General features: G+C 41.7%; 1 protein-coding gene across 1 annotated transcript in view; it reads left to right on the plus strand.

Annotated features, from left to right (window-relative positions):
• MAPK1 (mitogen-activated protein kinase 1) overlaps positions 1 to 24,453 on the plus strand; it is a 122,070-nt gene that overhangs the window by 95,717 nt on the left and 1,900 nt on the right. The window contains exons 4-8 of the mRNA XM_089690602.1: positions 566 to 682; positions 2,550 to 2,664; positions 2,753 to 2,884; positions 8,569 to 8,678; positions 16,209 to 16,336. Coding sequence (XP_089546728.1) covers positions 566 to 682; positions 2,550 to 2,664; positions 2,753 to 2,884; positions 8,569 to 8,678; positions 16,209 to 16,319 — 585 coding nt within the window. The 3' untranslated portion in view covers positions 16,320 to 16,336. The remainder of the gene's footprint in view (positions 1 to 565; positions 683 to 2,549; positions 2,665 to 2,752; positions 2,885 to 8,568; positions 8,679 to 16,208; positions 16,337 to 24,453) is intronic.

The raw sequence follows: 24,453 nt of genomic DNA on the forward strand, positions 1-24,453 counted from the left end.
GCCACAGATCTTGGTACACATAAAATAGTTTCATAAAGAACTTTACACATCACAGTCGGCATTAGAGCATATTTGTGTTGTGACTGGGTTAAGGGTGGTACCTCCCCATGCCTTACCTGTTTGGTCATGTGACTTTCCTGAGTGAAGTGTCAGACCGGCCCACTGGCTGCAAATTTGCTTTCTTGTATGTACCACATAGTATAGCTTCTGGGACCTAAACATACCTGGGTACATGAACCGATGCAGGACTCCAGGTGTAGATTCCTATAGTTAAGTTTATATGTTTAGTAAAAAAAAAGGCGATTTGTGTACACTTGAAAGCAGTGAAAAATACCCTAGTTTTCCATTGATTTTAGAATGTTCTGAAAATGTGAAACTCCAGCTGTGAAAATTGCCACTTTTGATCTAAATGGTTGAAAATAAGCTGGGTTAGTATCTGCATGTTTTTTTTATTTTTTATATTTTTAATTTAGTAGTATACTTCACATTACTGTTAACTAAAATGATCTTTGGTTATGTGTGTTCTATATTAAACTACCTTTCTGTCTTGTTTGTATCCACATAGATCTGTGATTTTGGATTGGCGCGTGTTGCAGACCCAGACCATGATCACACTGGTTTCCTGACAGAGTATGTTGCAACTCGCTGGTATCGGGCACCAGAGATCATGTTAAATTCCAAGGTAGATAGCTATATATAATATGCTGTGATTTGTTTTCTTTCAGTGATTGGACAGCTTTTAAAGCAGATGTAAATTGAAGCGGTGCCCAAAAAAAGGCAAGCAGGAACAAGAATAGTAACCAGTATTGTCTGTAGGTCTCTGCAACCAATCTTTTTCCTATTACTGGCTTGCCATGCCCTGTTCCTCACACTCTCTGTATGGAGTTGGCCATCTTTTCCTCCTTGTGTCAAAGTTGCTCCACCCCTGATGACCTGGGGTTGGGGAATGCTAAAGAAACAGTAGAGGTGCAGAAATCAGATTCACAGATTGAATGAAGCAGAGATTCTTGCACTGCAAGTTCTGAGGTATAACATCTCCAGCAAGGAGTACAGTATCAAGCACAGTAGTTACATCAAAATTCATGACACTGGCAGCCAGAGGGCACAGCACCTTTGATCTCACACTGCATATACACCTACAAGACTGAAGGCCCAAGGGTGCCGTGCTATTTAGTTTTAAGGAGGAATTGGGAAATCGATGTCATACTTTCACTTTTTGAGTTCAGGTACACTTTTAACAAATTCAATACCGGGCAATTTTACACCTTCCTGCCCAGGCCAGTTTTCAGGTTTCAGCGCTCTCACACTTTGAATGACAATTGCGCGGCCATACAACATTGTACCCAAACTAAAATGTTATCATTTTCTTCACACAACTAGAGATTTTTTTTGGTGGTATTTAATCACCACTGGGGTTTTTATTTTTTGCTAAATTAACAAAAAAAGACCAAAATTTTGAAGAAAAAAAAAGTCTTTGTTTCTGTTATAAAAGTTTGCAAATAAATACTTCATAAATTTAGGCCGAGATGTATTCTGCTACATGTCTTTGGTGAAAATAACCCAAATTAGGATGTATTTTTTAGTTTGTAGGAAAGTTATAGAGTTCACAAACTATGGTATAGATCTGAATATTGATCAATCCTGAAGTACTGACAGCCAATCTAATTTCTTGAGGTCCAAGAATGTCAGAACAGTACAGATATCCCCCAAATGACCCCTTTTTGCAAAGTAGACAGTCCGACGTACTTCATAAGAGGCATGGCGAGTTTTTTGAAGTTGTATTTCTTTTGTCATAATTTTTCGGAAAATTAAAATTAGTTTCACTATTTTTTATACATATTGTCACCAGTGCAGTACAGCGTCATATAACTGGCATGGCAGTAATCAGGGACACTGACTGGTGACAGTATGAAAAAAAAAAATTATATATATTTTTTTATTTTTTATTAAATTTTATTCTTTTTTAAGATTTTTTTTTCATATTTCACTATGACCAAAGTAGTACAATGTTACCATAGTAACATTGTACTACTTTGGGGAAGTGATCAGTATTTTTTTTTTTTTTTTTACACAATTTGCTTGTAGCAAAGAATTACTTTGCTATAAGCAAGAATTTACCTGAATGACATCGATTCATTCAGGGTTTTTTTTTTTGTGCTTAACTGTGATTTGGCCACAGCTAATCACTGATTAATAACCTTCTGTTTATTGGTTATTTACATAGCATCAACGGTTTGCTTAGCACTTTACCTACTGTATATCAGTCCCCGTCCTGAAGAACCTTTCAATCTTCTGTCCTATCTCACATGCATATACATGCATGCACACCTGTATTCGTGCAATTTAGGCAGATTCCAATTACCTCGTTAACCCTTTAACACTTGTCTTTGGAGTGTAAACTGCTATGCTGTTAAGTCATTATTTTGTTCTCCAAGCCTTATTCGCTTTTGCTTTTGTAAACTCTTTGACCAGGCAAATTTGGTGCTTGTTTTATACTTCCACATAAAATATGTAGCATTCCTAACAGTATTTAATTTTCTCTTCATTAGGGATATACCAAATCAATTGACATCTGGTCTGTCGGCTGCATTCTTGCAGAGATGCTTTCTAATAGGCCCATATTTCCAGGAAAACATTATCTTGATCAGCTTAATCATATTCTTGGTAAGAGCAACCACAAAAGATGTTTAAGTAGTTTTTAATTATGAAAAATGCATATTTTGTATTAATATTTACGTTCCTATATTTACAGGCATTCTTGGATCTCCTTCTCAAGAGGATTTAAACTGTATAATAAATTTGAAAGCTAGAAACTACTTGCTTTCCCTCCCTCATAAAAATAAGGTTCCCTGGAATAGGCTGTTCCCAAATGCAGACCCCAAAGGTAAATTGATTTTTTAAATCCTATTACAGGGTTAGAAATCTAGGAATTGCCAACTTGTTTATCTCCTGGTAAACAAGTCCTCTGACTGGTGTGACCTGGGATTGTGCACAATTCTAAAAAGGGCCTTGCCTAAAAAAAAAAAGCTCTGCTCTAGACAGACCCATTACCACTGTTTTAAAAGTAGAAACGCACAGGTACTGTTAGATGGATAGCAAGAGGAAGGGGGTGTGTGTTTGTGTTTTTTTTTTTTCTCTAAAAAATAAAAGGAACACTTTTAATCAGCATAAAGTCAATTAAACCCCTGGGATATTGATCTAGTCAAGTAGCAAAGGGGGTGGTTAATCCGTTTCAGCTACTTTGGTGTTAATGAAATAAACAGGAGCAATAGATGGGAACAATGAGATGATCCCCAAAACAGGAATGGTTTTACATCTGGAGACCACTGACATTTTTTTCCCTACTCATTTCTGTTTTTCACAATTTTTTTGCATTTGGCTAGGGTCAGTGTCATTACTGGTAGCATGAGGCAATACCTGGACGCTACAGAGGTTGCACAGGCAATCCAACTCCTCCAGAATGGCAGATTAATACATGCCATTGCCAGAAGGCTTGCTGTGTCTCTCAGCACAGTCTCAAGAGCATGGAGAAGATTCCAGGAGACAGGCAGTTACTCTACGAGAGCTGGACAGGGCCGTAGAAGGTCCTTAACCCATCAACAGGACCGGTATCTGCTCCTTTGTGCAAGGAGGAACAGGATGAGCACTGTCAGAGCCCTACAAAATGACCTCCAGCAGGCCACTGGTGTGAAACAATCAAACAATCAGAATTGTTGTATATAAACGGCCGGGCGGTGGCAGTGCAGGGGCGGGTGGCTGTTTATAAACGGCCTCCCCACCCCCTGCTTGTGCGTGCTCCCTGGGAGCTCACAGCACCGCGATCCAGTGTCCGCTGTGTCCTCCGGACACAGTGGAACACCGATCGTTGTACGGGACCTCTGTGCGAGGTCCCGATCATGTGATCACTGATTGGCCAATCAGTGATCACATGCAGAGTAGTAAGCAGTATGTCACTTCTGACATCATTGCTTACTACGTGTGACGTCTGTGAATGATCACAGAGGTCACATGGTACAAGGCTAGTCACAACAGCCTTGTACCATGTGACAAGCTGTGACCAATCACAGCTCAGAGTATTTCTCAATGACTGCAAGAGTGCAGCTAGAGAGGAGAAATTATTGCTTTTACAGCCTTTATGGGTGTAAAAGCAATCAGTGTAAAAAAAAAAAAAAAAAATCATCACCCCCCACAAGTAGCACAGTGTCACCATGGTGACAATGTACTGCTAGGGTGACAGTATGTAAAAATAAAATAATGTAAAAAAATTTTTTTTTAATTATAATTTTTGGTTATAAACTAATTTAGTTTTTTTTTTTTACTAAAAAGATAGCTGAATAAATTTTGGCCAGGATTTATGATGAAATACTATTTGCAAAATTTTATAAGAAAAAAACACTTTAAAAAAAAAAAAAAAAATTTTTTTTGGACCTTCATTTATATAGCAAAAAAAATAAAATCCCAGTGGTGAATAAATACCACCAAAAAAAGCTGTATCTGTCTCCAAAAAATGCTAAAAAATTCATATGGGTACAGTTTTGCCTGACCGCGCAATTGTCATTCAAAGTGTGATAGTGCTGAAAATTGGCCTGGACAGGAAGGGGGTAAAAGTGTCCAGACGTGAAGTGGTTAATGAGGGTGACCTGAGGGCCTGATGTCCTCTAGTGGTCCCTGTGCTTACTGCCCGGTACCATAGACCTCGATTGGCATTTGCCATTGAACACCAGAATTGTCAGGTCCACCACTGGTGCCGTGTGCTTTTCACAGAAGAGAGCAGGTTCACCCTGAGCACATGTGACACACGTGAAAGAGTCTGGAGAAGCTGTGGAGAACGTTATGTTGTCCGTAACATCATTCACCATGACCGTTTTGGTGGTGGGTCAGTGATAGTCTGGGGAGGCATATCCATGGAGGGAAAGCACAGACCTCTACAGACTAGACAATCACACCCTAACCATTAGGTATCGGGATGAAATCTTTTGGACCCATTGTCAGACCTTACGCTGGTGCAGTGGATCTTGTGTTCCTCCTGGTGCATGACAATGCCTGGTCTCGTGGTGAGAGTATGCAGGCAGTTCCTGGAGGATGAAGGAATCGATACTATTGAATGACCCCCACACTCGCCTGACCTAAATCCAATAGAACACCTCTGGGATATCATGTTTTGGTTCATCTGACACTGCCAGGTTGCTCCTCACTGTCCAGGAGCTCAGTGATGCCCTGGTCCAGATCTAGGAGGAAATACCCCAAAACACCATCCGTCTCATTAGGAGCATGCCTCGACATTGTCAGGCATGCATACAAGCATGTGAGGGCCATACAAACTACTGAGTACCATTTTGAGTTGCTGCAATGACATTTCAGCAAAATGGACCTATCCTGCTGCATCATTTTTTCACTTTGATTTCCGGGGTGTCTTTGAATTTAGCGCTTTCCATCAAACGATGGGGCATGTTTATATTCCTAACACATTACCCATTGAGATCTGATTTGTTTTTGAAAGTGTTCCTTCAATGTTTTTTGAGTGTGTGCGTGCGCGTGTAATATATATATGTGTGTGTGTGTGTGTGTGTGTGTATATATATATGTATATGTGCTGGGAGTGTGTTTTACTAGGGGACTGGGGGTGTGCTTTTACTGTAAGTACACTGATCAGGTTGGCTGTGCAGTGCACAGCCATCCCGAGCAGTGTGCTCGAGCTGACAGGGAGAAAGACTTTTTATAAAGAAAAAAGTCTTCCTCCCCATCGGTGATTGCCGGTAATAATCAAAGGGCGCCGGCGGGTAATTACTGGCTGGGACCCGGTGATTGACATCCACGGCCGTGAATGGCGGCACAGGTAGGCCGCTCGTGCCCCTTACCTGGAAATGCAAAATCGTGTGTGTGTAATATGTGTGTGTGTGTGCGTGTATATATACAGACATTTTTTTATTCCCCCCCCTAAACAGCATGCTTTTAACAAGGATCTGAAGGGGTTGTCTTGGCAACTAATACACAGCCTGACAACCAGATCATAAAAGCAGAAACCCCTTTGCAAACTGTATGCTGTTAATTGTAGTGTTTAAAGTTGGATAGGACAAAACTGTGAACCAATTTCTAGCAGTGGGTGACAATACAAGCAACCAGGGAAATTATGGGCAAATGGTGACTTCATTCCATGAGATGCTGTCCGATTTGGCAATGCCACTTTATTTTGGCAGCTGCATATGCTGCAGCTGTTAAATACAATAGCTGGCAGTAGGGTAGTGGAATGATCTCTCCCCCCCCCTCCCCACCCCCCTATATTCATCATGCAGTTGAGTCGTTTATGGCTAACTTACCTGTTTCGTTGAAGGAATTATTTTGTGAATTTAAAACCTAGCTCCAGGTTTTTGGTTACTCACTCCAAATAGTTTGTTTGGGGCTAGCTGGCCCAAACAAACTATCTGCTTAAGTGATGCAGCTGCTGTGAGTGCTGTATCATACTGTATGAACGATCAGCTACATACAGTGCTCGGCATAAATGAGTACACCCCTTTTGAAAAGTAAGATTTTTAAATTAATGAGGTTAATATAACGTAAATTACAAAATCATCAGTTTTACTCATATTAGTTGATGCAGAAATGATTACACCCCACAACCAAAAATACTACATTTATTATTTTGTATGACCTCCATAATTTGTAAGAACAGCACCAAGTCTTCGAGGCATGGAATGAACAAGTTGGCGACCTATTGCAACATCTTTTTCCATTCTTCAAGAACATTCTTTTTTAGAGCCTGGGTGCTGGATGGAGAGTGATGCTTAACTTGTCTCTTCAGAATTCCCCATAGGTGTTCTATTGGGTTCAGATCAGGAGACATACTTGGCCACTGAATCACTTTCACCCTGTTCTTCAGAAATGCAACAATGACCTTAGATGTGTGTTTTGGATAATTGTCCTGTTGGAAAAGTGCATGACGACCAAGGGCACGGAGTGATGGTAGCATCTTCTCTTTCAATATAGAACAGTACATCTGTGTATTCATACCATCCATGAAATGCAACTGCCCGACACCAGCACTCATGGAGCCCCACAGAAGGACACTGCCAACACTGTGTTTCACTGTAGGCTCCATGCATTTTGCTTTCTACTCACCTTTGCAACGCCATACAGTTTTGAAGCCATCAGTTCCAAAAACATTTATCTTGGTCTCATCACTCCAGAGTACTGAGTCTGAGCAGTCTTCTTTTTCAGCATGGGCCCTGGCAATTTCTAGGAGGGCTTTTTTTTTGTGCATGGGCTTTCAGAGAGGCTTCCTTCCTTTGTGGACGACACCCATGCATGTCATTTCTCTGCAGTGTACACCGTATTGTATCACAGGAAACAATCACCCCAGTTTGGCTTTCTACTTTAGCTAACTGCAGTAAACTTGCATGGCAATTTTCTTCAACCCTTCTTATCAAGACGCTCCTGTTGTGTTAACGTCTGTGGTTCTCTGTGAGACGGTTGCAGTTCCGTCTGTTAAATGTTTGTATCACTTTTGCTACAGTATTCCGAATAACTAAAGCTTTGATCATCTTGTAGCTTTCACCATTCTTGTGTAAAGGAATTATTTTCTTTCTCAGGCCTTTCTCTTCCATGTGGTGCCATTGCTGACAGCATGAAATGGGAAAGGGTTTTCTTTAAGTAACGGCCTTTTATAATTAGACTCACTGAATTCTTGTTAATTAGGATTTTGGTGTCTAAAATTTAGCTTTGCCCCTAAGACTTTCATTGAGGTGTATTCATTTTTGCAACATGGTCTTGAATGAATTTGTTAGGAAAAAAATTTTTGTGTGTGCAAATTAACAAATCTTTTTTGCAATCAGTGGCCCGCTTTGTGGGAGTATTTTGTAGTAGTTTTGCATAGAAATTTTGATTCTCAAAGGAAAGTAAAGGTTTTCTGACAGATCTGTTGGAGTTTACTCCTTTTATGCTGAGCACTGTATGTATTATACAGCGTAGTGTTCCAGAAGCTTTTCGTCTGCTGGCCGAACAAAATTGAGGCAGTGTTAGCCACTCACAGGAAGCCCTGTAATTTTACCAATGAATACAAAGCTTCCTCTGATTGGCTGGTGTTAAGGTTGTGACATCATCTGCTTGCCTCTCCACCTCTGCTAATCAGCCTAGTATGAATTGTTAAAAATACAAAGCTTCCTGTAAGCAGCTGAGGAGAATTCAGACTGTTTAGTTTCAACAACATATTGAGTTAGTCAAAGTATTAATCCCCAGGTATTTACAAGTGCATCTTGCCTTGCTTGAAAAAAATGTGGTCCTTTGTTTCAAACATTAGAATATCTACTGTATAAAGTATGAAATAAGCTTGGGAACAAAAATTGTATTAGGCATCTGCATTTCCAATATGCCAGCTTTTTTTTTTTTTTTGCCTTGTACATAAATTATAACAGAATAGTGTAAGAGTATAACCTTTCATTTCAGTTACATTTTAAAAGCCAACTTAGTTCAGTCAGTGAAAATAGGTTATACAAAGAATCAAGTCCAAATTTGTAGTGAAAAAATCACCCTTTTTTTTTTTTTGTTTTTGTTTTTTTGTATTTTTTGTTTCAGCTCTTGATTTGTTGGATAAAATGTTGACCTTCAACCCACACAAACGAATTGAAGTAGAGGCAGCTCTTGCTCATCCTTATCTGGAACAGTATTATGACCCAAGTGATGAGGTATGCTATAGGGGTAAATTCAAACGGATATATTTAGATATGGCTTGTGTTTAACCTAATTGACTTTTTGTATTTTTAGGTTTCTAGAAGTTGATAAATATTTGTATGTTTTATACCTTTGTTTAAACTTGTATATTCCATTATAAGCAGATTAAATGTGTTAAACACATCTTAGTTGACTTGAATAGTATGCTGTGGCCATAAAAAAGCAGAGAGCCTAAAGCAGTAGTAAACGCTGCTTTTTAACTGGTACCTACAGGTAAGTCCATAATAAGGCTGATCTGTAGGTACAGTGATTATCTCCTAAACGTGCACCGTACCTTATCTGTAGCAAACAGTAATGCCACTGGTGCATGTGCACTGCGCTCTGAATTTAGGGCACACTGAGTAGGCCATCAATACAGAGTGCCGTGCCACTTTTGTTGACTCCCGTGCGCATGTGCGGGAGCAACATCATCGCGGCTCGGCCATTTAAATAGCCAGAGCCCCCTGACCCAGAAGGAAGACCTGGGGAAGATGGCATCCTTGTCAGTGGTGACAGCGCACTGGTAGAGGGATCCATTTTACAGGTAAGTCTTTCATAATGTCATGTTTAATATGCTAATAACTTGCAGGGGACTAAATTGTGTGTGCTTTTTTTTTTGTTTTTTTTTACAGTTTACTACTGCTTTAAGGACTAGTGAACAGTATTGCCTGTAGACTCTCTGTAGCTTATCTTTTACCCATTTGTTAGAGTACTGCTTAGGCACAACCCTAAATGTTCTTTGTAAGATACAAAATCTTCAACTTTTGAATTTAGCTCTGCTTTAACCCTCCTATTTTGCAAGTCAATTTGACACACATACAGTCAGGTCCATAAATATTGGGACATCGACACAATTCTAACATTTTTGGCTCTATACACCACCATAATGGGCTTATTGTTGGGCAACCATTGTCGGCTGTTCCTCTACACTGAAGCCGGTACTGGGAGCCAATCATGTGACCACACTGGAACACCCTCAGAATAGGTACAGTTGTGTTCAAAATAATAGCAGTCAGACATCACTAACCTGATCAATCACTTTTTGGTAGAAATGATATTTCTACATGGCAAATTTACTAGCAGGTGTAGTAGAGTAATAGAAATCCAACAGACCCAACAGTCATGACATTCTGTGTAATTGAATCACTAATTGAAAGGGGCATGTTCAAAATAATAGCAGCGTGGAGTTCTATTAGTGAGGTCATTCATTCTTTGAAAAACAGGTGGCAATTATTGCCTATATTTAAGGAAGGAAGGCAGCAAATGTTATACATGCTGGTTACAGTGCATTTCTCTCTGAAATTCTGAGGAAAATGGGTCGTTCCAGACATTGTTCAGTACAGAAAATGATAGGCTGCTCAGCTAAAATGATCGCAAATGTTTTAAAATGGCAACCAAAACCTGAAAGACGTGGAAGAAAGCGAAAAACTATCATTCGAATCGATAGAAGAATAGCCAAAATGGCAAGGACTCAGCCAACAATCAGCTCCAGGAAGATCAAAGAAGGTGTAAAGTTACCTGTGAGTACTGTTACAATTAGAAGACGCCTATGTGAAGCCAAGCTATCTGCAAGAAGCCCCCGCAAAGTCCCACTGTTGAAAAAGACATGTGCTGAAGAGGTTACAATTTGCGAAAGAGCACATTGACTGGCCTAAAGAGAAATGGCGCAACATTTTGTGGACTGATGAAAGTAAGATTGTTCTTTTTGGGTCTAGTGGCCGGAGACAGTTTGTCAGACGACCCCCAAACACTGAATTCAAGCCACAGTACACTGTGAAGACAGTGAAGCATGGTTGCGCAAGCAACACACTGCTATTATTTTGAACACAACTGTATGTATAGACATCTTTCTTCTACAGCAAGGGTGTCAAATTCAATTTCATTGGGGACTCAGCGTCATGCCCTCGAGAAACTTTATTGGAGACTGCTCAGACAAAACATGGTTCTTCCTTGGAGTTCTGTCTAAACAGTCTCCTATAAGGTTTCTGGCAGTGTGTGACCCTGTTTCAATTGGTATAGAATTGTATTCTCATAATTTTAAGCAGTTGTACAGATCTCATCACCCCCACCTTACATCAGATATCAAGAGTCCGCCACCCTCCCTTAAATCACAGCACACCCCTCTTACCTTGTGATACTACGGGGAATAAGATGGGGGTGGAGCTGGGAAGCAGGGCAGGGCATGGAGGACGACGAGAGGAGGGCTGAAATCAGCTGCCAGAGTTTGCTAAATGCTGAAACCAGGGCAGACAGAAATGAGGGGGTTCTGTGGCTGCACAGAGGCGCAGGATCTGTAGGAGTTCTGTCTTCCTTTCTGCTGTAGATTCCTGAAACAAAGTGGGTCGGAGATGAGAGGGGTGTAGCAGCTGCAGGAGAGGTGCATGGGCCACATGAAATGGCCTGGTGGGCCTGATTCAGCCCGTGGGCATTGTGCTTGATACATGTGCTCTACAAAGTTAGTAAGAATAGGCTTACGATGGGGGTGGGAGCAGGTTTTGTATAGTTCGTATTTGACAGGACTTCCTTTTTAATAAACAAAGGTGATATTGGATCAAAATTTGGAGATGTTGTGATGCCAAACTTTTTTAGCTATGGTGGTAAAATGGATGTCTGTACTGAAAATCCTGTTAAAGAAATTGACAAACTTCTTGGGTGCTGGTAACCAAAAATGAGGTCTTGTAGCTTGTGAAGGCTATAATCACAGCTGCTCAAGAAACTATAGGAGACATATGTAAATAGAACAGTAGCTGATAATGAGCGCTATTGGTATAGAGCCAAATTATTAGTGACCATTACAGTATTAAATTAGCAAGGATGATGACAAACGTTATCCAGAATAAAAAGGGATTTTATTATCCACTTGAAAGGAATTAAAACCGTTGTTCATAGTCATATGTCCAATATAAACAAAGGAAAAATTGGACTTTGACAAAGCACATATCTGTGCAAAACGCGTTGTCATAGCAACCAGGTCTTGTTGTGGTCCGCGCCCATGCACTCTGGCTTCTCTATCTGTCAGCGTCTATCTGCCGGTTTCTGCACTTCACTGACGTCACTTCTGACACGCGCCGACGTCATTTCTGGTGCATGAGTTCCGTGAACATCTGAGGCAGCATCCTGTTCTGAGAGTGCTACCTTCTCACAGTTTGTGCCCTATCTTCAAGCAGAGCAGCCCACAGGATTCCTCTCCACCGTCTCCTGCACCCTGGTCCGAATTTACCCATTAACTCAGCAGTAAGTCAATTTTTTTACCACATTCACACATTTGGGCTATACCACACACTTTTTCCTTCGTTTACTTTGGACTTATGACTATGAACAATGGTTTTAATTCCTTTCAAGTAGACAATATAATACTTTTTATTTTTCTGGATAACATTGTTGCCATCCTTTGATAATTTCTTTTTATACTTTACTGGTCACTATTAATTTGGCTATATACCAATAGCGCTCAGTATCGGCTACTAAATCCTCCAGGTGGTACAGCTGAAAAATCCAGGAGATGCAAGTGATGCTTGATATGCATAAAGGACCCTGCAAAGTTATAATGTATGATGTTCTTCACATCCTACAAGACAAAACAAAGCTGACCAGGTTGGGGAATATGGGGGGGGGGGGGGGGAAAGCAGTAGCTCCCTGGCTTTGGTGGGAAGATCTGTGAATTCTTTTAGGTTTGCTTTCACTGAGCTGGTCATACTGCCCTGAAAAGAACGTCCTTATTAGCACTATGCATAATGATTAATTTCTGAGAGACTGCCAGGATTTTCAACCTCAGATTACCCTAAATTACAATGCCTTCAAAGGACAAGTGGCCAGACTTGACAAGGTTGGAACAATGTAAAGCTGCTAGTGAATGACTGAACAAAGGGTATTTGTGATTTTCCACAATATTGCTGATGTTTCTGAAAATATTGCTTATGTCCTCTGGACAGAAATCAACCAGAAGTGAAATGAAAGTAAACGGTTAATACACTGATCAAGGGATGGGCCCAACTACAATGATCTGCTGCTGTTACCATTGTGAAGAGAGTTCTGATTGATACGCTTGATACCACCTCTTCATCGGCTCTTGCAAGGTGTCAGATCTACCTGTACAAATTGCACTCCTATCTCGTGCCCAACTTGCGGACTGGAAAAAGAGAAATCTACTCTAAAAAGAAAAACTTTAATTGTCCATTGAGGGACAAGATCTAAACAGATTTTTTTTCAATCTCCTGCAAGGTTGAACTGTTTTTTTGCTAGTCTTTTTCTTTTTTTTTTTTTGTTTTTCTCCAGTCAAGATTTCTTATTATAAAGCCCCTATTTGGAGCTGCATTTCTTCAGCAATAGCTTTCGAAGCTTTACATGGACCCCACTCGACTTGATGGTGCAGGGTGACACTGCGGAGTTGCATTGTGGCTGTTTACAGAACTGGGTGTACGGTTAACCGCTAAGCTTTTTCCAGGTCCAGAGCTGTGGCACAGCCCCAAGTGTGACCCATCTCTAAAGATTTACTTGACAAGCTGTCTGGGCTTAAGCACTAGGAGTTTCCTCTTTGTTTACACTGCTGAGCTTCTTTAAAAATTCCTGCCGCTGACCATTTCAGTGCGAGAAAGGTTAGAACACAAGACCTAAGCGCTCATGTCATCCACTGGGTGGAGCAACGCATGGACAACCTGCACTCTTTCCCACTATTCAGCCTAGTGGAAGCACCATTCTGCTTCTGCTCCCTATAGCACCATGTGGATCTCTGGTCTGTTTTCACTGCCCGCCTTAATCCTGGTCAGCACCTACTGCTCAGGTTCTGAGAGTAACTGAGGCCTTGTATCCTCATACTTAGTGTGGTGTTTTCACTACATGGAAGCAGCTAGTACCTAGAGAAGACTGTCAACGATATTGGTGGCCCCAACTCATCTCTCCTAGTGGGATATAGGGGCATTTACCTGGTATACCCAGTAGGAACAGACACCTGTAATCTTGAAAGTGAGACATCCATTGTTACAGGGTTGTCATCAGTCCTCCTTGACTCTGTTGAGTGAGCCTCTGTTCTCCCTTATGTCCACAGGGATATGTGTCCAGAACATTCCAGCTGTATGTGCTCAGTGTGACGGGAGTGACTTTGGGTGGGAGGCCCATGGAACACAGCGCCCTTTGGAGAGGTGGGGAGGCCCCTGTCTCAGCTCCCCATATCCCTCTTATGTGTAAGCCACCCTGTGCCTGTTAGGGGTGCAGGGTGATCTGTCTTAATATTGTGTAGATGTGTGGGGGTGGGGGTTGTCCATTGTTCACTGCCAAGTGCTGCATCCCAGTGTTCTATTGTGTGGCTTGCTTGAGAGCAAACTATTATGGGATGTATGGGTTTGTGTATTGTCTACTGCCATTGTCTACTAATGTATCCCATTGTTCTAATGTGTTTGTATTGGCTTGGTGGGGGGTGTTTACGGCAGCCCTTCCCCTGATGGGACGGCCTGCTGATGTTTCCTTTTACTGGTTGTATTTCCCCACCCTGTGTATATATCTTGTATCTATGTTAAAATAAAGCAGTCCAATTCCTGTCTTTCATACAAGTCTGGTGTGTCTCGTCCTGTTTTGTCAGCGGGTGGTGTCTGTGGCCGTTTGGTCAGGGAAGCTGGAGTCTAACGGAAATACCCAAGTGTGGTCTGGGTCCTGCTCCATTACACTCAGCTACTGGGGCACTGTCTGCAGAGGCTCTAAGCATGCTTTGACACCATCCCCTACAGAATCACACTCACCTCCTGAGCCCTTATGTAAAGCTGGGCCTGTGGTCCCTTTTACCATCTCAGACTGATAGGACTGAATCTATCTCTGAAGAGGCTGTTTTGAGCCCTTGCAGTTTCCTCCCATTACAATAGACAGGGTATTGTGTCAGATCTATGATATAGGCATTTGAGCTTTTAGGCATCCTACAGCTGCAAATACCTTTTCACTGTTTGATATAGACATCTATACAGAATGGAAGCACCTGAGAGTCGGACCTTCTCCTTTTGCGAGGGAATTGGTAAACCAGTGGTCTGTTCCCACTGTAGATAGATTAGTAATTCACCTCAGCAAAATTGCCACTAAATTTGTTGAGTACTTACCTTTTAATCAGGTAGTTATGATCCACTTCTTTTGATTACACAGCTTCTTGCTGGTTCAGGCTTAATGTTTTGGAGTAATTTCCCTTTTGTGGTAATATCCCAAGTCCTGTTGTTTTGAGCATAAAGTTGATAATCTGTGGTCTTTCCTTAGTCTTTAGTAGTTTCTCGTTTTGCAGTGGGTCTTAACCTCCTCTGGTTTAGATTCTGGCATTGACTTTTGTTTGGTTCTGGCTTGCAGTCAGTTTCCAGTCTTTTCTTGGGGGCCTGACAATGGCTGTTAGCTACCACCACATTTGGATTGCCTTTGGAAGTCCTAACAGTGTCCTAAAAAACGAGTAAAGGTACATTTTTTTTTTTTATTTTTTTATTTTTTTTTTTAGTTGCTTGAATATTCATTTCTTGATTAATGATAGGTTGAGCAACATTAAAATCCATGTTTTATTTGATTAGATTGTGGTATGTCCTGCACAGGTCAATGTGACCCATAACATAGGTGTCATTTTTTACTAACATGATAGGAGGGTTAAAGGCATCCTTAATCTGAGGTCAAATTCTTGTTGCATTTGAACCCTAATTATTATGCCATTTAGCTAAACAGATTTAGGTACCCTCTGTGTGTCTTATTTTAGATTACCAAAATTTTGTAACTTTTAAAATGCTGTAAAGTAAAACCAGATGTATTACAAACTATTACATTGAAAGTTCCTAAAGTTGAAGTATAGGCTAATAGAAGTCTGCCTAAAAACATTGCCTCCCGCCTCCTCATACCTACGCTGCATATGATTTGTAAAAGAGATCTGTGTAAATACTTTTTTTGTCTTTAATCCGCTTCGGTGCAGGTACATGATTGTGAAGCTTCGGCTCCCCTGCATCAGCAAGCAGCTGCTGCAGGGAAGAGGTAGGAGCACGGACAACAGAGGGGCAATGAAAGCTGGTGGGTGACACATCTACAGTATGCAGCATATAGGTATGAGATGGAAGAGGCAACTTTTTTAAGCAGGCTTATAGTAGCTTTTACTTCCACTTTGGTTCTAAGGGCAAAAGGTTTTCTTTAACCTTAATGCATTCTTTGTATTAGAATAAAAAAAAAAACCTGTGAGGAGCCCTGAACTCCGGCGAGGGACCCCACAAGAGAAGGATCGGGACTGCTCTGTGCTTAACCATTGCACATAGCTGGTTATTCTAACATTTGTTTTTAAGTAAACCCGAGCCTTTTAATATCACTTTAAACAATTCAACTATCACAGCTGCTATATTTCTTTTGTGACTGACTCCTTTTAAATATGTATCAAATTGGAAGTGATAGCCCTACTCATTGTGGCATGGTTTTGACCCCTGCCGTAACACTATCATTTAGGACCTGCAAAAATATCTTTATCTTTTGGTGATTGGGATCCACAAGTAACACATTTTTTTGTAATTTAGCCTGTAGCTGAGGCACCCTTTAAGTTTGAAATGGAGCTGGATGACTTGCCCAAGGAGACTCTGAAGGAGTTAATTTTTGAAGAAACTGCTAGATTCCAGCCAGGGTACTGACCGTAAATTGACCACAGGTAATAATTATCTAAGATAATTTTGAATTAAATACAAATGTTTTGTATTGATGCAGTCCTGTTTTCTAATGTCTTGAGTGTAACAGATGCACAACAGTGCACAAAATCTGTGACACACAGTTGCATCTGGGCTGTTGCCACTCTTATGGATGCACATGGATGTTCATGTTTTTTTTTTTTTTGCTCTCTTGGAGCCATTAAAGTGAAACTAAACCCAAAAATACTTTCCTCCACCTTCCAGCAATGCTATGGTTACATTCCTCACTGTTCACTGTCATCTTCTCCCCAGGCTACTTCTGGGTGCTGGGTTTTAAGCCTCTTGATTGGCCTTTTTGACATTGTCTCACGCATGCACCTTGGATTCTGGCTCAGCCAGTGTGTGATGGGGATCCATGCTGTGCATGCGCAGTTCATTAGACTGCGAACAGGAAGGTAAGTGTCTTATTGCAGTAGAGCTATAGCATGTCTCTTCTGCAATAAAAAGCTGCCTGTTCATTTTTCTTAAATTATGGATTAATGATACTGGTCATCTTGTTGGAAGAAGTAAGTGTATTCTACAGGTTTTTCTCTCTGGGTGAGAATAGCTTTGTTGCTAGGTGGTTAACAAAAAATGCGTTAAAGGGTGTTTTGGGTAATTCCTAACAGCCTCCCTTCTCCTCCTGTCTCCATTTGCTTAGAATCATTCACTGCCCATGTCTGCTAGTGTAATAACCTGTTCACTTGTAAAGTCCAAAAACGGCCCTGGAAGCTGTATAGCAGCAGAATGTGTGCAATGGCACGCAGTCATTGGTTAGCACAGTCTTGTGAACAGAGCTGGCCATTGAGGGTCTTTTTCTTTTGTCCCAAAAGTAAGGAGACACTCTCATTGGACTGAATTGTCACATGGCCGTGCTGATCAATGACTGCAGTTTATTGCATACATTATGTTGCTGCACAGCTTTCGGGGCTGTGCAGTTTTGTTCACAAAAATACGTGGGTGGCAAGTGATTCTAAGGGGCCCGTTGAGAAATTTTTTTTTTTTTTTTTTTTTTTTTAGGTATTAAGGTGGAGATAACCTTTGATGCATCATGGATGAGCTCTGGTGCATTCTGCTCACTGTTCCACAGATTGATGGACCTGGTGGGGGTAGAACTAGGGGTTCCTTTATTACTCTTTGGAAAGTCAACTACTTCCTACTTCACCCAGCGAGAAGCAAAAAAATAAGACCAAAGAAACCAAAATGTTGCGCTACAGTTTTATATATTAGGGCTTCAGGCCTGGGTTGTAATTTTGTAAATGAAATGGTTTTTGTTTTGTGTCCATTAGGGGCACTCCTTCAGGTATGTGTACTGACTAGAAGGATTGGGCATTGACAATGATTCATGGCTGGGACCTGCTGATCAAGTGTGTCCAATCATGGCCTAGAGCCCTGTGTTGACAAACACAGGGCTCTGTACAGAGGGAACAATATGTTCTACCTGCACAGTTAGGGAGAAGGAACAAATGGATATTTTTGTAAAAAGCAGCACACGTTAATATGTGCTAGGCACATGTTTACCTTGGTTACCCCGAGATGTTAACCCCTTCCAAGCCAGTGTTGCTCAAGGTGTTAAGTGTGTGCATAACAAATGTTAATGTGTGTAATGTGTGCTGCTTTGTACGAAAAAATCTATCTGAACCCAGATGAAGGCAGCAACATACAGGTACGTTGCTGTGCATTTTGGAGCTGCCCTTTTGCAATACATTGCGGGCAGTTGATCTAAAAAAGGTTAAAGGCTTTTACGCCAACCTGTTCATCATTCCCAAACATCTTTGTTCAAGCTCAGAAATTCCACATGGAATGCACCATAGAGACCACGAAGGAAACTCATGTGGAAATCATGGACACGTACCTATATGTCCTCATTTTTCCAGTGAATCAGTTTTTCCTACATTTTGCTGTTGAATCTGTACATTATCCCTTTGTGGCTATGCCCTTTGGTCTCTCCTTTCTACCCTGGATGTTCACCTAGATGCTAGCAAGAGTACTAGCCCTACTGTGCTTTTGTGGTATACCCATTATGGAAAACTTGAACAACTTCCTGTTGGGGGAGCATTCAGTGTGGACTCTGTTGGTTAAGTGGCTTTGACTGTCCAGACATTACAGCGTTTTGAATAAATCCTAAACCATAAGAAATCAGCTATTTTTCTAAGACAAGTCCACAAAATTCCTGGACAGACCAGTTCATTTGGCACCAAGGGACCAGACGGTGGCTCAGAAATTCAGCTCTGGAATCATTCCCCAGTTGCAGCGGAGTATAAACCAGTGTTTTTGGTTTTTAGCGCTATAAAAAGGCCAGGTTTCTTCCCTTTTTATTTTGTTTCACAGACTGTTGACCTTTAACTCTTTGATTAAGACTGAGAATGTAATGCAGTGACATGCAGTGTCTCTTAGAGAGAACCTGTCACCAAAAAATTGTCACATGGGATTTTTTTGTCCCGCGTGATGGAAAAAGTAAAAAAAATTTTTTTTATCAATTGTTAAAAATTAAAGTTACACCGAAGCACATAAAATCCTCCGCCCAAAAATTTGAGGCACTCACGCCTCCCCACACACACACACGCATGCAATATATCGCCATGCACACCATATTGAGAGCAATAATTCTAGCACCAGACCACCTCTGTAACACTAAACTGATGACCTATAGGGGGCTTTTAAAGACTCTCCTATAGAAAATATAGGGTACTGAAGATTGTCACCATTTTTCTGGTGCATGTGTGGCAACCTAATCTTTTTATACTTTACAGAAAAATTGGGTAATTTTATTGCGGGTTTTTTTAACCTGCAAAAACGGTGCATTTATTTTTCTGTAAAGGTGAAGTCATTTAATGGAGTGGACACCAGAGCTTGATTTCGATGCTCAGCATGCTCTTGTACTGAGCATCGAAGTGCTTCCGTGTGCAAGGAAGATGAAGGTGAAGATGTTTTGGTTTTTTTTCTCCTCCCGGGGCCGGTGCCTCATTTACTGGCTCAGCAGATATGCTTCTGCTGAGCGTTAAGAGAGCCAGACACTCCCCTTTCCTGACTAGCACCCTATTGATGCTAGTCACCCTGCAAGGTGTCTCCCCACCTTGCTAGTCCCTGGGTGCAGTTCTGGAGACTCAGGGAAGCGAGTAGGAGATAAACAGCGCAATGTTAAAAACATTAAGTCTAAGTCGCCATAACCCCTTTTGTTTTTAAAAGCCCCAGACATTCCTAAAAGCACCTCAGATTTAAACACTGTTTTGGTTAAAATTATTTATTTTTTTTTTTATCGTAAGTAGATTGGGATCCTGATTTAGTCTCTTGGACAAGGTAGTTTTTAAAAAATATCCACGCCCCTGGTAGTTTTCATCAAAATAGCTGATAATGCTATGAGGTTCTTCGGACACTTCTGTTATGGGGTGAAAGCTGTTCCTGTCTCCCGACTGACAACCTGCCTTGTATCAACGGTTCAGGCTGGTAATGGTGTGGAGGATATCTTCTAGGCACATTTTGGGCCCCGTGGTACCAATCGAGCATCATTTTAAACGCTATGGCCTACCTGAGTATTGTTGCTGACCATGTCCATCCCTGTATGACTACAGTGTACCCATCTTCTGATGGCTACTTCCAGAAATAGGGATGCACCGAAGTTTCGGTGGCTGAAAAGTTTCAGCCGAAAGCACCCCTAATCGGTAACATTCGCTCCCAGGCTGCAAGTACACAGATTGTGGTCCATTAGCTGGAAAATCTTTGTGCAGGGTGCAGCTGGGCGTGGCATTGTTACGCACGTGACAACACGGTTTTAGATTGGCTAGTCCTTCGGTCACGAGTTTTGTGAGAAGGGCTGGAGTCTGATGCCGTGATCGTCACAACCATGAGTTCAAAGTACTCCAGTGGCCACCACAGTCACCAAATCTCAATCTAATAGAGCACCTATGGGATGTGGTGGAACGTGAGATTTGCATCATGGATGTGCAGCTGACAAATCTGCAGCAATGGTATGATGCTATCATGTCAATATGGACCGAAATCTGGGGAATGTTTCCAACACTGTTGAATCTATGCCACAAAGAAGGCAGTTCTTGAAGGCAAAAGGGGGTCCAACCCGGTACTAGCAAGATGTACCTAATAAAGTGGCCAGTGAGTGTATCTTTCCTAAATAGAAGTCATGCCATGTGTGACTTCATCCCATACTTCTGTAGTGGGTCTGTTTGGTGTTTACACAGTATCCCCAGAAAGAACCAATGCATGTAATCTGGAGCCTGAGACCCCTATTGTTGGGATCTCGTTCATCTTCGTCAGGTGGTACTGAGGCCTCCTCCGTGTCCACACCAACCTCCATATCCATGCTGGATTTATCGGTTTCTGCCCAGTTACTGACAGACTGCCCACAGCAACTCCATTCGCACTACAGCGTCATCTCTGGCAGAGCCTTGCTAGCCTGAGCAAGTAATTGATACCAGACTTGTAACTCCTGTTGCTACAGATTCAGTCCAAAAAGTCTATCTCAGGGGAGGCTGTTTTCAGTCTCCTGCAGGGGAAAATGCAGTGGCAAACGAGAGTATGTGAACCCCTTGGGATGAACTGAATTAATTTGCCATAAAATGTGATCTAATCCTCATAATAAACTGTACCATTGCAAAAAGGAGCTCTCTGAAGACACAATCAAGAGTAGTTAATCTGCATAAGGCTGGATAGGGATACAAATCACCCTCTAAGTGTTTAACTATCAGTCAATTTGTCTTACTGTTGACTGATGGATGCCTAAATGCTCTCCCTAGATTTTGATTTAAATAAATGGTTTGGCCCGTCTCCCTGTGTTGGCAGTAACCGATATGTCAGATTGCGTTTTATAGAGTATCTGCAGCCTTGTGGCTTAGATGTGACTGTAGGTTACAAGCCTAAAACCTGTGTTGTATTCCACATAAGCACTTGGAGCGTGGAATGCTGAAGAGAGGCCCAAGGACACCTGATTCACTTATCCTTTGAGGGACATGGTCTCTTTGGACCTACTCTTGACACCGTCCTGAACAGTGCCACAGGTGGAGAAGTGTGCTTCTGTCTCATAGCAGGAAAACTGGAAGGGTTTGAGGAATTGCATCCTTTTCCTTTGTCTGCTTTTGCAGCAGGTACTTAAAGGCCCTTTGCGCCTAACTCCCAATCAGGCCATAAGGTCCGGAACCTGGTCATCTGATCCCATTGATGGGTCTTCTGCATGATGGTACACTTCTATTTCTATAAGTGGTGGACTTCATGTACATCCAGACGAGTCCGTGGGTTGTTTGCCTCCCTGAACTTTGAGTGCTCAGGACACACTTTTTAACCTGTTAGGCAACTGAAGTAAAACACGTTACCCCTCATCTCTGTGCTACACTAGTGTGGCTTCCGTGGTGGCCTTTTTAGCTTCCCTGCACCCTGGGACCTCCTGTTTGCATACATGTGAAAACTCTGTATCTTATCCCAGCTGAGGTAGCACTCACTCCCCCAGGAGTGTTCCCTTTTGGAGTCATCTGCTACTTCTCATAGCTTTGAACCTGTTGTCTATCCTAATACCTTTTTCCTGGCATTCTCCTGAAATGTTTTGATGACCCTCTTTAGAGTGTTGGCTTTCTGGACCATTGCAGCTAGAACTATTCTGTGGGGCCTAACAAATGCAGGTTTCAACCTGATCGGGCCTTACTGGGATTTGGTGTCGGTAACTATATAGCCTATTGATGGCTAACAAAGAATTCAACCCCTTGTGGTCAGCGGACCCTTCCCCATTAGGTGCTTGTGGGGGTTGAGGAAACATTCTGCTAACAAACTCCCCTACGTTTGTTGACCCTTGGTCTTTTGCAGTTGCCTCCTTGGTATCTGCATATATCTGAACTTTAAGTCTCCATTCATATCTGGCCATCAATCACCGGCCGCCTGCTTTACCCCTCCAGTGCTCACTGGAACGCCGGCTGTGGGGGGGGTGGGCGCAGCTGGCTCATGCTCTCAGCAGCTCACTGGGAAGCTGTGCCAGCTGCCAATCCAGGCATCTGGGTGGATCCCGACTGTAAAGTCAAGATTGATTTAGAGCCAAGACCGGCTAAGTGACTTTAGCAATCAGCTAGCTTTAACCTGCTGTCGGCTGAAAATGGATCGCAGGCGTGCAGAACAAACTGTACTTCTGTGATCCTCAAAAAGTTTTTTTTTTTTTTTTTTTTGGGACTGCATTGTATGGTGTTGTTTTTTTGTGTTTTTTTTTTTTTTCCCCTCAATTTTTTATTTTTTTGCAAAATTTGTGTGGGATGTTCTCTTTAACCATTTGTGGACCAGCGACGTACACGTACGTCACTGGACTTTCGGTGGCTGTATCCCAGCAACTTTTATTAGAACCAGCGGTCGGCTCTTCCCCCTCCTGCCACCTTCCCCAGCTCTCTTGGGATCTCCCATCCTACCAAGAGTCCCGAGCAACTAGGCGGCATGTTCACCAGCTCTCTTTATAGTAAACCGGAAGCAATGACCTGACATCACTTCCAGTTTACTTGGAAATTATTGGTGCCATTTTTAAAAATCTGTAAGCATTCAAAGACACGGATTTTATTGACCCCAGACCCCTGCATAAAGAGTACCTGTCACGTGTCTATTGCTGTCACGGGATGTTTACATTCCTTTTGACAGCATTAACCACTTGCCCTCCTCAGGATTTACCCTCTTCTTGACATCCATTTTTTGCAGGACTGCGGCCGACATTGACACTGGGGGGGAACTAAATTGGTGTCACTGACATCCCCAGTGACACCAATACAGTGATCAGTGCTAAAAAAAAAAGCACTGACACTGTACTAATGTCAATGGACAGGAAGGGGTTAATGTGAGGGGCGATCAAAGTGTTATGTGCTGGTAGTGTTTTACTAGGGGGGGGGGGGGGGGGGCGTGGTGCTTTTACTGTAAGCGCACTGATCAGGATGGCTGATCCCGAGCAGTGTGCTTGAGCTGACAGAGGAAGACTGTAAAGAAAATGGTCTTCCTTCCCGTCGGTTATTGTCGGTAATCACAGGGCACCGGCAGGTAATTACTGGCCGGGACCCGGTGATTGACATCCACGGCCATGAATGGCAGCGTGGGTAGGGCGCGCATGCCCCCTACCTGGAAATGCAAAATATTTTATATATATATATATATATATATATATATTAGTGTAGCCGTATGTATGTGCAGATGCCACCGTGTAGCTGTGTATCTGCTATACGGCGGTGTGGAAGTGGTTAACTGAAAATTGCGTGGTTATGCGACGCTGCACCCAAATGAAATGTGCAACTTTTTTTCCCACAAATTGAGCTTTCTTTCGGTGGTATTTGATTGCCTGTGGTTTTTTTTTTTTTAAATAGCGCAAAAATAAACAAAGACAATTTTGAGGGAAAAAAAACAATATTTTTGACTTTTTTGCTATTAAACATGTCAAGTAAAAAAATTAAAAAAATCTAATTGTCATAAATTTATTCCAAAATGTATTCTGTAATACTGCTTGACATAAAAAATGCAAAAACCACCTTTTTTCATTCTCTAGTTCTAGTTTATTCTTTCATATATAACGTTTGGGGGTTCTAAGACCTTGTCTAGGAAAAAACACTGATTTTAAAATGTGTACAAAGTGCCAGAAATGGCCTGGTATTGAAGTGGTTAAAACAGCAAGTTTATATTCAGGTGGCACTTATTTGCAATTTACTCTTTGAGGCTCTGTTCACATCTCGCAATTTGGGATAGCAGGCAAAATCAGTGCTGCAATTGCAGCACAGTGCACTGTGTGTATTTGGGTGCCATTATGCGATTCTGCCGCTCTTGTCCCACAACGGGATCGTGGAGAAAGGTGTCCGTGTAAATGGAAAGGAGGAGAAAAGGTGTCAGTGTACATGGCTTTTTATATATTGGTAGAAAATACAGGTCATTTTTTTCTTTTCCTGCTTAAATGTTGACTTTTATCATACATGGTGGCCACCATCCAGTTACTGATATGTATGTGTTTTCTGTAAACACCTTAAATTTAAGTGTATGTTGACAATTCTGTGTTTTAAAATGTGTTATTGAAAAAAAACATAACATTTCGCTTCATAAATTTTAAGAAAAAGTCTTGTAGTAAAACGATTTGCTAAAACACATGCTT

This window comes from Staurois parvus, unplaced genomic scaffold, assembly GCF_062004578.1.
Source record: "Staurois parvus isolate SC_StPar_1 unplaced genomic scaffold, SC_StPar_1.0 ptg000535l, whole genome shotgun sequence".
NCBI lineage: Eukaryota > Metazoa > Chordata > Amphibia > Anura > Ranidae > Staurois > Staurois parvus.